Genomic DNA, 15,831 nt, shown 5'->3' on the forward strand with positions numbered 1-15,831 from the left:
TCTGAAATAAAAAATATGCAAATAAGGCATTATCTAAAGCTGGCTTTGAATGAATTTAGGAGACATCGACAGACACAAATAGACAAAGATCGTTTTAGTTACACTACTCTGACAGAAGACATGTTAACGGAGAAAAACACTCAAAATTATTAACAATATTTTTCCTAGTGTTTTGCCTTACAACTACACAAAAATGACTATTTGCATCTTTCTTTTTGGAATGGGACAGAAAGGTTAAAGTTTTGGACTGATTTAATCTATATTTCAGGTTTAATTCAGATAATAAAATGCTCCTAATATTTTGATCACTCTGTATCAGTTCATGTTATTAACGTGTGTTTCTGCTTCTCTACGTGTGCATGGGTTTCCTGTTAAATAAGCCGTAACAACGTTTCTCTGTCGTGTGAAGAACACCGCACTGTGTCAAAACCAGATTGTCCATTTGAGTGATGAACCACATCTTCACGTCCTTCTCTCTCCTGTGTTTTTCTTGCAGTGATCACTCTAACCCGAAACGCATGGAGTTTGTAAATAATGCTTCTTCTATGGTATTTATAGTTTTTTTAATGGAAAATGTCTAAAAGAAAAAAGAAGTCTATGTGTACAATGATACGTCCCGAGTTACCCGCCCTAAGCTGCTTCTACTCACATCACCGTGTGGAAAAACAACCGTGTGTGTCCGCTCTCACATCCACATCGTGGTGGAGTTCAGATCCTCGGCTGGCGGCAGAACTTGTCTCTGTGGTCTTTGCATGGCTCAGACTGCAGCGCCGCACACTCACGGTGGCGTAGGAGGAGGAGGAGGAGGAGGAGGAGGAGGAGGAGGAGGAGGAGGAGGAGGAGGAGGAAGAGGAGGAGGAGGAGGGTCTGGACTGGCTCTCTAACACCAAACGCTACATGTTTTGTGTTGTTTTGGTCTCAACACCGCCCATTCATGCAGCAACATTTTCTAAAAGACTAAAAAAAGAAGAAAAACTGTGCCAAACAGAACATTGCACCCCTGCCCCTGCAAACGCATGCAAACTATATTTATATGTATTGTACATACATGTCACTGTTTTGTGGTTGGCTGCTGCAGAAAAAGAAAAACACTAACATAAATCACAACCCCCCCCCCCCCCCCAAGAGCTCTGATTTGGTAATTTCTGCTTTCCTTTAATCTTCCCCCCAAAGGGAGTCACGCCATGGCTGGTAGCCTGAAACCCCCCCCCCCCCCCCCCCGAAAGTAAAGCTGTTGGTTATTGTTGCTTTATTGAGGTGATGCCTGCAGAGGGTATGATATCCGCAGGTTCTATCACTATACTGCACACATGTGGCTCAGCATCAGTGTGGTGCCTCGTCTCCGGACAAGCGGGAGGGGGAACTGTCAGGTACACAAATCAGGCTCATGGGTTTGAGTTTGGACAGGCCTGCCCCCCCCCCCCCCCCCACCCTAGGATTGGGGATTCTGCAGGAGAGTGTCTCGTGGATCTGCAGAGGGATCACCAGGAGCGCTCCGACGTCTACTGAGAGCATTAACACAATGCAATCGTCTTTTTTTCTTGTTTTCGTTGTTGCTCTCATTCTTTAACATTGTATTTGTTGTGTATGATAGCCTTTGGTGCCTCAAGCTTTTATTCATTCCTTTATCAGAAACGTTATATGTTATTTTGACTTATCGGAATGGTGTTTATTTCAGGAGCTTTGTTTGGTCGGAGTATCGAAAAAAGAACTGTTTTTCATATGAATAGTTTGTACAGGTTACAGCCGTGTACATGCGTCCATCAGGAACACCTCACATCCAGCATTGTAACACATCTGCTGTTCATTCTGGACTTTTGGGCTGTTAGTTGTACAGTGTTGTTGATTCACTGCATGTGCACAATTTCTTTCTGATGGATTTCTTATATATACTAAGCTTTGATTTGAGGAAGTGTATCAGAACCATAAAGCAACAGTAGCTGGTTTTCACATATTGAGCAGAACACTCTTTTACACCTCATGTATTGTCTTAAACAAATGGAAAACAGTGAAAGAAAAGCTAAGTGAATTGGTCCATTAACACACCACAGTGTACCCGGTGGCCAGTTATGTCACATTCCATATCAGATGGAGCAGTATTTGTGTTTATTTTTCAGCATATTTGACCCATCTTTTTCACATTTCTTATATTCAAATTGCCTTCTGACATAGTAGGTGCGATGCAAGGTGATTCTGCAACATGAGAAATATGCATGTGAAACACCAACATTTAGTTGTGATGTAGGTGGATTGGAGAAGGGTTATTCCCGTATGGTTTCCGTTTGATTGTACAGTTCATCTCACCTGTATAGATTATGATGGTGCTGCTCTATCAGCGGTACACAACAGCTTTCTTTATTGTTGTTGGGGTTTTTATGTATGTAACAATTTAAAGTTTTCTGTGCATATATTTGTCTCAATATTTTAAGTGGTACATTATTTATTTTTCTATAATTTCTTAAGTGAAGGCATTTTTGGTTCTTAACAGCATTCCTTTCAGTTGTTTTGGCTTTTCATGTCCGCTGCGGTTCTCTCTACATTATGAATTTTGCATCGTAACGGATCGTGTGAAGGAAGGTGGTCATTTACAAAAAATAGAGCAGCGTGTATTCACTGTTCTACTTCAGCTATACGGCCTTACAATCTGCTTTTATTTTGTGTCAAAACGTGACAACGAAATGCACCAGATGAAGTAAAAAATATCACCGCTTTTCTCACGCTTCTTTTCTCTCTATCTCTCTCTTTGCATTGAATGTAGTTTGATATATGTATAGTGGATTATTAATGTACCGTTAAATGTGTGCTCAATTGACAAGAAGTGCAATTTATACTTTGGTTAATGTGCGTAGCGTCAAATGCAGCTGAAACATCACATCGCTGTGGTTTCAAAAGCTCCATTTGTGCAGTCATGCTACCCTGTATACCACTATGGAAGAAAATGTTTATTTACCAGAGGACGAAGAAACAAATGAAACATGGACCTTTCATTACATTTGATTGGTTTCAATGCATCCTCAAAAAAAGCTGTCTCCCATATTTCTAAATGTTATTTCCATGACTTTATATTTAGTTTTTTTTATGTGTTTTAATTTCCATCTGTTACAGTATTTCACTTCACAAGTTGCTGTATGTTTAGCATGTGCAGCTAATTTTATAATTGATTTTTTTAACAGTTTTGTTTTTGTTTGATTGATTGATTGTTGTGTTTTTTTGTTATATATTCAAATTTAGTTTATTATGCCATTTGCAGAAGACCCAAAATATTTCAAACATGTATTTCCATACAAGTCATCGGATTTAAAGTGCCGGTGTATTGAAAAAGACTCTTGTCAAAAACCCTAACAGATCTATACCCTCAAATACACCATAGCCTTACTGAAATACTATACTCTCCAAAAAATAAAATGCAGCAATGCAAGAGTAAACATGTTTAATGGTATTTAGGCAAAATCCATGTTGTGGCTTTGAGTTAAAACTGCATTTTCTTTGGTTGTGGTAATATTTTCAGTTTATGTTCTGTCGTCTCATTTTGTATCCGTTTGATTGAAATTTCTTTAAAGACCATTGTGTTCACACACTGCTATATTTCAAGGTGACATTTCATATGACTGTACTGTTGGAGCCAAATAAACACAGTCTATCAAATACATCAAACAAAAGACGTGCCTTTATTGGTAGAACATATATTTATGTAAACCCAACTGTGTAAAGCACATTTAAAACAGTATAGATGAAACGTAAGCAAGTATTGCAAAATCTATATGCTAACATATAAGTACTATATGTAATGTGTTATTGGATTATTATCACTGGTGCCTTTTTTTTGTAAATGTAGCTGGTTGAGATGGTCCTCATTTTATATTTTTTTTATTTGTAAGTCTCAACAGTGCTTTTTTTCCAATCAACTAATCTTATTCTTTCAAACATTTGTTATCAAGTAAAAAGTACAATATTTTTCTTTTTACATCTGAACTATAAAAAGTAGGTATACTTACACTCATAGGCGGATTTTGCGGGGGGCCCCCTAGTGGCTGAAATATGTTACAGCATTACTACGTCTAAAACTGTTCCAATACAAATATTTCGTATATCAATATTTTAATAAGGTAGAGTAGGACACTGGTTAAATATATTGTAGCGTGTTCAATTAACCAAGGGATATAGTAGTTATCAAATAAGTATAAGATGTGCACAGTTATGTAATGCACTGTTGTTGGGGGGAGAGACCACCCCTTCCTATGAGTGTGTGTGTGTGTGTGTGTGTGTGTGTGTGTGTGTGTGTGTGTGTGTGTGTGTGTGTGTGTGTGTGTGTGTGTGTGTGTGTGTGTGTGTGTGTGTGTGTGTGTGTGTGTGTGTGTGTGTGTGTGTGTGTGTGTGTACGGCGTGCACGGCGTGCATGACGGGACGAGTTGTGTTCGTATGTGGAAAAGTCATACTCAGTGCAGTGAACTGGCTTTATTGCTACTGTATCCGTAGCACCCCACGCAATAGTTGGGACCAGCGGTTGGGACTGTGTACTGACGTCAGTAAAAAAAGGTTTGCCCCCCCCCCCCCCCACCCTCAAGTGCAAACGTCAAACTCCGCCGATGCTTACACTTAAAAATGTGTATATGTACCTATTATATGAACATTACCATTAAAAAAGTATATAGCCTACCAGTCTAATAAGGGAACACAAATCTAAATAATTATTTTAAATATATTTTTAAATGTTTTGTCATAAGGGTTGATTTATTTCAACAAAAAAGCGTTTGTGAAGGATTAGGTAATCTTAAATTGTGATTTACAAATGTCCAGGCAGACCCGGCGTCATGGGCGGGCCCCATGGGCCCAGTGTTATGCCGTAGGTTGAAGCCTTGAAGCCCTGTTCACGGGGACGCGCAAACGTGACGTCATCGCCTGTATTGAGCGTTCGCCGTTTTTGCACCCTTTTCAAAGCTTTTTTCTCTCTTTTGAATGATATATCAGATTAAACAGCAAACGGCTGAATATCCTGGCCAAAATTACAGGGTGCGCTTCAAAATCCGGCAGCTCTAACAACGGCACTGCCGGATATGGAAGCCCCTCTTTAGTTTTTCACCTGCAGGGCCCAGAGTGAAATGCTTTTGTGAGCACAACCTGAGGGACTGTGACTATCCTGGACAAAGATATAGGGGGGGGTTCCAAATCCGGCAGGAGAAATACCTGCTCTGAACATGTTATGTAGAGAACAGTGCAGATCTTCCCTATTGACACCAGGATTAACCTAGTCTAAAATAAGGAACATTAATAGTGTGATAGAAAATGAAATGTAATGTAATAGAGGCACAGATATAAGATCAATAATACACTTTATTTTAGGTCACCTTTCAAAGCATTCAATGTCACCTTAAAATACAATTAAAACAAAATATGAGTGGCATTACAATACAAACATGTCACTATGTTGAGTAGGGATATATAAAAATGATATTCAAAGGAGCAATTCAAGTGAGTGAAGCCAGTTTGAACACATTATCTTTTAGGCTTGATTGAAAATAACACAGTGTCTGACATGATCATGTGATATCATTACTGTTATATCATTGCTTACTATTCGTGGTTATCAGACACTTAAACAACAGAGAAGGTGTTAAGAAATAGAACTATTGACAAATCACATATTATCCTGTCATTGTCTGTTCTGTAGGAAGGAGGAATATAACAGAGTGGAACTATACACTCAAAAACGGAAGTTTATTCCAATACGAAGATTGTGACAGATCTGAAAAACGTGTCCTTAAAACGAGCCTCCTCGCAATTGTATGCACATTATTTATTCAGCCGTTTGCTGTTTAATCTGATATATCATTCAAAAGAGAGAAAAAAGCTTTGAAAAGGGTGAAAAAACGGCGAACGCTCAATACAGGCGATGACGTCACGTTTGCGCGTCCCCGCGAACAGGGCTTCAATCCACGGCAAGGCTTCAACCTACGGCATAACACCGGGCCCGCCCATCCAGGATTTGGGCCCGCTGTTTTAATCAGGGCTGAATACCACATTTGTATTGTTTTATTATTATGTGTATTGTTGTTATTTGTAGGGCTGTGTCCTAATATTTATTTTTGTATTAGTTAAATATCATTTTTTTATTTTGCTAGGAAATTCGGAATGAAAGGCTGCGCGCAAGACTGGTTTTTCGCTGGGTTGAGTCGTGTGGGTTTTTGAGTGAGATGCGGCACAGCAGCCTGTCAGTTAGTTTACTCTTGCTCGTGGTTCACGAAAGGAATATGGCAACTCAGCGCCAGATGCAGGCACATTAGAAGAAATCAGTTAGGCATACGTTACCAACGAGCAAGCAAGTCAGCTGGCAATCAATTATATTTTGAAGAGAAATGTACTCTCAAGCCGGCTCTCTCACAAACTACTGCTCTGTGCGCAAGTCGACCGCTGCAAAGGCTCTCTGCCTCGCTCAATCTCTCTCTCTCTCCCTTTCTCTCCTTCGCTCAACCTCACTCCACCTCTCCACCCTGTGTGCGCTCAAGTTTGCCTGCGTGCTTGCCCAAGTTGGCACAGCGTTACAAATGTGCCACAAAACCAACCGATGGATATATAAGACCATAGGCGGCGCGTGAGGCTCAGGTTTGGGAAGGCTAAATCACTTTTTTTTACCTGACGCTGCCCGCCTCCACGTCTATAGAAAAGAGATCAACTCAGTGAAAGCACCGCCTGCTGAAAAATCAGAGCTCAGTGTGCGGAGTTTAAATCTATCAAGTCATATTACAGGATAAAGGAAATACAGTTTAAACTGCTGTATGCAGAGAAGACGCCGACGTGTCGCACTTATCATTCATATCACATTCAATCAGATCATCGATCATATAATATCATAGCCTATATTATCTCCTTATCTGAGTCAGTTGAGCCGTATCTGGCCGTGTAACACTCACAGTGTCACATATGCAGAAGTATTATTTTAAGCAACACATTAGGTTGACGAAACACTCAACTCAAATGTAATTAAAGTCAGATCCACTCGTGTCTTAGATGGGGCAGTGATATCATAAGGCAAGGCAAGGCAAGGCAAGGCAAGGCAAGGCAAGTTTATTTATATAGCACTTTTCGACGCAGGGTAATTCAAAGTGCTTTACAAAAAAGAAATGAAAGACATTAAGCATTAAAAAAGAAAAGCTAATAAAATAAACATTAAGGAAAAATACATGGATAAAAGTTACAGTGCAGTCTAAAATATGAATAGTTTAATTAAACATTACAAGAAAAAGTACGTGGATAAAGGTTACAGTGCTAATAAAATAAACATTAAGGAAAAATACATGGATAAAAGTTACAGTGCAGTCTAAAATGTGATTTAATTTAGACAGACTTTCTTCACCATATTTTGCTCGCATGACATCTGAATCAGCAGCAGCTTTCTAATAGATATTTTAGTGAGACCTGTGAAGACACCATTGCAGTAGTCGAGTCTACTGAAGATAAAGGCATGGACAAGTTTTTCCAAATCCTGCTGTGACATTAGTCTTTTAATCCTAGATATATTCTTTAGGTGATAGTAGGCTGATTTAGTAACTGTTTTAATGTGACTGTTGAAACTCAGGTCAGAGTCCATGACTACACCTAGATTCCTTGCTTTATCTGTTGGTTTGAACATTGCACACTGAAGCTCAGCGCTAACTTTTAAACGTTCTGCCTTGGCTCCAAAGACCATTACCTCAGTTTTATCTTTGTTTAATTGGAGAAAGTTCTGACACATCCAGTCATTGATTTGTTCAATGCACTTACTCAGTGTTTGAATTGGAGCATAGTCTCCTGGTGAAATTGTTACGTAAATTTGTGTGTCATCTGCATAGCTATGGTAACTTATTTTGTTGTTCTTCATTATCTGAGCCAGTGGTAGCATGTAGATGTTAAAGAGAAGAGGCCCCAAGATGGAGCCTTGAGGAACCCCACATGTCATATTTGTCAACTCAGATGTGTATTTACCTATAGAAACAAAGTTGTTTCTATCCTTTAAGTAGGATTTAAACCAATTTAGAACTGTTTCCGAAAGTCCCACCCAGTTTTCCAGTCGGTCTAGTAATATGCTGTGGTCAACAGTGTCAAACGCAGCACTGAGATCTAATAATACTAACACTGAAGTTCTGCCACTGTCTGTGTTTAAGTGGATGTCGTTAAAGACCTTTACAAGAGCAGTCTCAGTGCTGTGGTTTGGACGAAAGCCTGACTGGAACACATCGAAACAACCATTTAAATGCAAGAAATTACTCAACTGTTGAAAAACAACTTTTTCAATGATCTTACCTAGAAATGGCAGGTTTGATATGGGCCTGTAATTGTTCATTACTGAAGCATCTAGATTATTCTTTTTTAAGAGCGGTTTAATGACTGCAGTTTTCAGGGCCTGTGGAAAAATACCTGAGTGAAGAGATTTGTTTACTATATGAAGTAGTTCTGAGGCCATGCAAGGCAAAACATCTTTGAAAAATCCTGTTGGAATAATATCAAGGCAGCAGGAGGAGGACTTCAGAAGTTGTATAATGTCCTCTAGGTTTTTATCATTAATCTGATGGAATTGTGTCATGATGTCTGAATTGATGTTAAGTGGACACAGAGACAGCACATTTGCTGTTCCTGATGCAGAGGCACTGACTGCTTGTCTGATTTTCTGAATTTTGTCAGTGAAAAAGGAGGCAAAATCAGTGCACGCCCTGGTGGTTAGAAATTCAGAGGCTACTGACACTGGGGGGTTAGTTAGTCTGTCGACGGTAGCAAACAAGGCACGTGCGTTGTTTTTGTTTTTGGTAATGATGTCAGAGAAGAATGATTGTCGTGCGTTTTTCAATTCCAAATTATAAAGGCCAAGTCTCTCTTTATAAATTTCAAAGTGAACCTGGAGATTTGTTTTTCGCCACCTGCGTTCAGCTTTTCGACATTCTCTTTTTTCTGTTTTAACGGTCATGGCCTTTCTCCATGGAGATATTTTCTTCCCAGTCACTTCCTTTACCTTAATTGGAGCAATGGCATCTATAACATTTTTAATTTTTGAATTAAAATGATCTACTAGCTCATCTACTGAGATGTTAGCAGGGGCAAGTGTGGAAGAAAAATTCTGAGTAAACATTTCCCTAGTATTTTCATTTAAATATCGCTTTGTGGTTACCTCTTTTTGAACACTTGTGTGAACAGAAATAGAGCTCTCAAAGAAAACACAGGAATGGTCAGAGAGCGCAACATCAGTCACCACAACCTTAGAGATATTCAGACCCTTTGAGATAATTAAGTCCAGAGTGTGCCCCTTATTGTGCGTGGGCTCCGTCACATGCTGAGTCAGTCCATAGCTATCAAGAACACAAAACAGTTCTTTAGCCCCTCTGTCCTGGGGTTGTCAACATGGATGTTAAAATCACCAACAATGACTAGACGGTAGGGGTGTTGAAAATAATCGTTTCTACGATGCATTGCGATGCGGACGTGGACGATTCGGTCTCGATGCAGTGACGGAAGATAATCGGTTATAGAGTAGTAACGTTGCTTCCTGATTTTCCGGCCGCGGCTTTACTATAACGTTTTTTCTGTCACTTTAATATCAAATCGGTCGGTGACGCAGAGATCAGGGAACATACGTGACAGCGGCACAGCAACACTGAGCAGTCTGCTTTATCCACCAACACAAGAACACCAGTCCAGAACCGACAACAGCAGGACCCGCTCTGAATCACTCCGTGCATGTCGCTGCGGCTCAGAGACACAGGGAGGGATTTATGTTTTTCAAAAATAATCGCGTTACAATCATGTCAGGTTTTTGGTGGATTTAATTAAGTCTTGGATTGCAAAGTATGAATGTCCTCTAGCAATTTGCAGACGATATATACGTGTGTAAAGTTTGTGAAGGCAGGAGGAAAAAAGCTTCCGCGATCACCGTCTCCTCTCCGTTACTCCAAGCCCCGCCCCCTCCCTGAAAATAATGAGTGACAGGCTGATAGTGACCCGATAGAAACGTTGTTATTCACTTAATCACTGAGATATAATGAAGCCAGGGGTGGACTGGCCATCTGGCATACCGGGCATTTTCCCGGTGGGCCGACGTGCCTTTTGGGCCGACACGTCATTTTTTTTTTTTCTTCCTGAAGTCCCGGCCCATAAGACGGGTATATTGGCCCTCTGTTTAAATGTTTTTAGTAATTGACACTGGGCCGGCCCAATCAAATCTTTAATCACCTCCCCCTTTGGGCTGCTCGGTGTGCATCATTAAATCACGCCCCCAGGAGGTGAGCCGGCCGTTGAAGCCAAACTGCCTTTTTTTCGAGAAAAAAAAAAGTTCGAGTTAGAAATGGCGAAGGCGAAGGCCAAGCGAAAAGGGAGAGCAGAACAATTGCGGGCAAGAAAAAAGCAGGCCCTTCGTGCTGATGCTGCCGCTTGTGTCAAAATAACCGACATGTTTAGTACAGGTGCAGGTCCATCTTCTTCTAACCCGTGGCCGATATTGGTGGTGAGGAAGATGATGAGAGGGAGAGAGATCAGCGCGAGTGGGGAGAGCGAGGAGAACTGGCGGTAAGCAGAAGCTAAGAAAATTAGGAAAAGATTATTATTAAGGTTATGATACTCTGTAGTTCTGGAACCCATTAATATCCCCTTGATGAAGCACTAATAAGACAAATATTATAAGAGAAACATTCGTTAGCCTACAAGCTAGTAAGCTGGCTTTTTTAGGTCTTCCCTGGCAAGTTAAAATATAGCTTAATGGGACTCTGATACGTTGTCTCATTGAAAGTTAATCAACATTCATGAACAATTACTGTCAGCTGGCAGCTTGTTTCGTTTAGTGTATTTACTTATTTGGTTATAAGGGCAACAGTGGTCTTTTGGGACCTGAAGAAAATGTTTATAGTCAGCTTGTTGTGGTAGTTTTGATTGACAATATATAGAATGAATAATATAGAAATAGATAAAAAATGGAGGCACACATGTAGTTTTGACCATTAACTGTGTGGTATTGTTATGTCAATGCCTATTTGTATGGACCTCTATCAGGGAATCCATCATTCTGTATCATCGTGTTGAGCCAGGTAGCATCCCCAGAGGAGGAGAGTGAGGAGAGCAAAGAGCAGGAGGACATAGATTACTTTCCCCGCCCCGAGCCATCTATGTTACAGATGTTTTTAGAACAGCACCCACAACAACATACCAGAAGTCCAGTTGTGCAGACGGTATTCACCTGTAAAGATGGCACCAGCAGAAAGTGGCGTCATATTGCAAGGGACGTCATATGTTGTTTTGTTTTGTATGTCTGGCATTTGGGAAGAGGACTGACACTGGCACATTTATAACTGGAATGTCAGATTGGAGGCACGCACACCAGCGTACAGAGGAGCACGGAAAGAGCATTACACATTCAACCTGTGCTGAAGCTTTTTTCTTACGGTGCTCTAAAGCAGACATCGAAAGCATGTTTGCTGGCAGTCAGATGTCTGCTCATAGGGAACAAGTCCGAAAGAGACGTCAGGTTTTGGAGCGTGTGGTGAAAGTGCAAGCAGGTAGAGAATGAGGGAGCATATATGCTAGCTGACAACACCGTGGACCACGGTAACATTTTGGAGCTCATCCTTTTATTAGGAAAGTATGATATCTGCTTAAAAGAGCATCTGGATGATTGCGTAGAGAAGAGCAAGAAATTGCACCAATCCAGTGGAACAAAAGGTAGAGGGTCTCTCATCACCCTACTCTCCAAAACTACTGTTAACTCCATCATAGAAACTGTTAGTAGTCTAATCAAAGAAAGTATCTCCAGTGATGTCCAGAAGGCCGGAATGTCTTCTGTTCAGCTGGACACAACACAAGAACTTCTCAGGATCAGTGTTCAGTAATCTTAAAATATGTCAATGAGACTGTGCAAGAGAGGCTTGTGGCTTTAGTGAAGTGCCATGCATCCACCGGACAATACTTCATGCATCTGAAACTGGACAAGGGCATGTGTGTATAGGTAATGCAACAGATGGAGCATCCAATATGCAAGGCCGGTACAAAGGATTTTCTGCACTGATGACCTCCCAGTCACCCACTCATGTCCATGTGTGGTGCTATGCTCATGTTCTTAATCTTGTCCTGGCTGAAACTACCCAAAATGTCATCGAATGTGGAGCACTTTTCAACCTAATCAATGACATAGCAGTGTTTATCAGGGAGTCATATCAGAGGGTCGATCTGTGGGAGAAACGAGCCCAAGAAAAGATGTCGTCGACTCATCCTGTAGACTCATCTGGTCCTATCTCTATCGTGTTGTCATAGAAAGGGGAGGCAGGGCACTATAGGGCCCCCCCCTTAAATTAACTAGAAGTCATCATTTAAGGGGTTATTTTTTAAAACTTTTCTTACAGACATTACATTACATTGCATTTAGCTGAGGCTTTTATCCAAAGCGACTTACAATAAGTGCGTTCGACCAAGAAGACACAACCTTGAGGAAAACAGAATCATATAAGTACATCAGGTTTCATAGAGCCAAGCATGTCAAGTGCTACTCAACTGGCTTTAGATAAGCCAACCCTTTATTAGTATATAAGTGCTTTGTTAATAATTCTATCGCTCGAAGTGGAGTCGAAAGAGATGAGTTTTCAGTCTGGAAGATGTGTAAGCTTTCTGCTGTCCTGATTTCAATGGGGAGCTCATTCCACCATTTTCTTGTGCCCTCATTGGTCATGTTCGTGTGTGTTGGAGGAGTGGCTCTGTGAGGAAGTCTGAAGTTGGTGCATCATGGCATGTGGCTCATTAAAAAATAAGTACAGCTATTGTCTCCCTCTTGTATAACTGGTCGGCCCCACCTGCAGCAGGTAATCCAGGGTTGCCAACTCTCACGCATCTGGCGTGTGACACACGCTTTCACTCTCAATCTCACGCTCTCACGCTGCCCAAACTATTCTCAAGCCAAAAACAAGATGAACCGGTGATCGTCTTTTGTTGGTTATTTACAATGTTGAGTTGATCCGCTCCCTCCCCGCCTCCACCACCATCAGACCCCCCTATTAGTGCTCGGTCACTGTTCGCTTTGTGAGAGGGTTTGAAGGTCTAATTTCTAATGATTGATAGTTACACATACTTGTTGTATGTATTAGTTTAGTTTGCCCCTGGTACGTAAAAAGGATAATAATAGCGTTTTTTTAAATTATACTGAGTTATTCTTCTTGTCAATAACCGCTACTATTTGTTTGTTTTATGGATTTGGGCCGGTCTGGGTCTAAATGCCAGGGCCGATTTGCTGTCCCAGTCCAGCCCTGAATGAAGCTAATTTAATCTCATACATTCATGGGATTTATGTAACAGTAAAACAGAGAATGTAAGTGTGCACCCACATGCAGTATTTTTGTTTGTATATGCTGTTGTAAATACTCCTGTTGTCTGCTGTGTTCAGACTCAAGTCCTGTGTGTGATGCCACATTCAGGACATTGAGAATGGAACAACTTCACACACGGAGGCTAGACCTATACAATTCATTTATTTTGGTTTATAAATTAATGTCAAGACATTTATGTAATTGATTTCTGAAGCACTTTCTAATTAATAAAAAGAGAGTTCATATGTATTTACTGCATGTATGCATTGATGAAAAATAAGCCATGTGCAGTAATATAGAAAATTGAGGATGCAACGCATTGGTATGAATCGTGATGCACCGTGATGCACCGGGATATCGAACCGAATCGAATCGTTGACAGGATAATCGTAATCGAATCGAATCGTGAGACCAGTGAAGATGCACAGCCCTACTAGACGGTCAAAGTCAATACACACTATAGACAGCAGTTCAGTAAAGTCATCAAAAAAGCTTGCACAGTATTTGGGTGGCCTATAGATATTTAGGAACAGAGCTCGAGAGAAGCATTTCAGCTGAAGGGCCACATATTCAAAAGAATCAAAGTTTCCATACGATGTCTTCCTGCATTGAAGGGAATCATTGAACAGAATAGCAACTCCACCCCCTTTCTTATGCATTCTTTCCTGACTCATAAAACTAAAGTTGGGAGGGGTTGATTCGATAAGAACAGCTGCACTGTTATTTTGTTCAATCCAAGTTTCTGTTAAAAACATAAAATCAAGATTGTGCTCAGTGATAAAATCATTCATTACAAATGTTTTTCCTGCCAAAGACCTGACATTTAATAAAGCTAGTTTAAGTTTGTTAAACACACTATCAGTCATTTTTTTTTGTAACAAGCTGTGGCTGACATGGAATCACTGCTAAATTAGATAAACTCACACAAACGTTTGAGCGCTTCCTGTATCTAAGATGATTTACCGCTCTTAATCTATTACCTATCAACACAGATATCGGCAAAGCTACTGGCAGGCAGGGCCCTGGCATGTCCTGGAAAGAGTTGAGAGTGCCATACGCCCTTGAGCCTGGACCCAGCAGATATCAGTTTGCAGATTGTTTTGGTTTGGATGATTGTGGTAGGCATGGTGATGAAGCCGGGAGAGATGGTGCGCATCTTAAAACGGTTACGTTTTCAAACACTCGGTAGTTTATTTATTTTTTTAACCAGTTGTTCTGTATTCACCTTGCAGGTGGGTTGTATCCTGGATTATTATGTTTAAGTCATGGATGACTAATATTAGACAAATATGAACTTTAAAGTTCATATTTGTCTAATATTAGTTTAATGAAGTTTCATTAATGAAGTATGACGCTGCGCTGTCAGTACACTTGTCCCTGTTTGTGATTGGTCAAATGTTGCTAACCCCACCCCTTTCACGTGAACGCACTCTCAGCTGGTGAGAGAAGCCCTGGCTTGATTTACCGAGTTGATATTAACCAGCGTCGAGATCTCGTCTAGTTTAGATAACTCAAACATATCCAGGGTTTGAACATGGCTTCGTAGTACAGGGCACAGGTGGCTGCATAGCAGTGCTAATGTCAAAGACACAAACATTATAGGGGGAGAGTGGGGTAATTTGTGCCAAGGGGCAATTAGTGCCACCCCTGTTATCTAGAAAACCATAGAAGAAGTTGGTCATGTGACCACATATTTTTGAAGAGGCATCCATTTCAATCATCCTGCAAAGAAGGGAGACACATGGCTTGAGAAGTAAGCACATTTAAGTTAAAAAAACAATTTTTTGCCCTCCAAAGTAAAATGTCTATGATCAAGGTTTTTTGATTGCTGTGTTTGAACAATTTAGACAACTTTGAAAACAGTTCACACATGTTTTAGTGCTTTAGTAAGCTACACCATGAGTCTATACAGTTAGCATGATGCTAGCTCAAAACAGCTGGGGGATGTATTTTTTTCAAAATGGTGGGCATGGGGTGATTTGTGCCAAAGGGCCTGGGGTAAGTTGTGCCAGACCCAACTTATGATTATTTACTATATATTACTTTATTGTATTTTATTGTTATTGTACATTGTATTCTTACATTTGATCACTAAAACTATGTGAGATTCTTAATTTTAGACCAAAATCCATCATGCCACGCAAATACAAAAGGAAGACAGACAGGGTTTCAACTCCTCTTGAGGAGGTGGAAAGAGCAGTGAAAGAGATGCAACAGGGGAAGACCATACATCAGGTTGGAAAGGAGATGAAGATCTGCAGGATGACCATAAAAAGATATATGGATAAGAAAAAAATAGGAGAAGTAACAAAGCCAGGCTATGAAAGAACAGCAGTCGCCAAACGAGTCGTCAATGAGAACATGGAGAAAGAGCTGGCTGACCATATTAAGACACTAGCAGCAATGTTTCATGGCATAGGTGTCATGAAATGCCGTGAACTGGCTTTTGAGTTCTTTGAGTCCTTTCCTTGAAGCAGATCCAGACCCAGGAGAGCCACCTGCCACTCTGACAAATCCCGAGCACTTA

General features: G+C 40.6%; 1 protein-coding gene across 1 annotated transcript in view; it reads left to right on the forward strand.

The window, feature by feature from the left end:
• The window catches only part of LOC117463741 (collagen alpha-1(XXV) chain), a 164,283-nt gene extending 163,500 nt beyond the window's left edge, over window positions 1-783 (forward strand). Inside the window, exon 37 of the mRNA XM_034106144.2 lies at window positions 497-783. Within this exon, the coding sequence (XP_033962035.1) occupies window positions 497-499 (3 nt within the window). The 3' untranslated portion in view covers window positions 500-783. The remainder of the gene's footprint in view (window positions 1-496) is intronic.
• Window positions 784-15,831: the final 15,048 nt, after the last annotated feature.

This window comes from Pseudochaenichthys georgianus, chromosome 18, assembly GCF_902827115.2.
Source record: "Pseudochaenichthys georgianus chromosome 18, fPseGeo1.2, whole genome shotgun sequence".
Lineage (NCBI taxonomy): Eukaryota > Metazoa > Chordata > Actinopteri > Perciformes > Channichthyidae > Pseudochaenichthys > Pseudochaenichthys georgianus.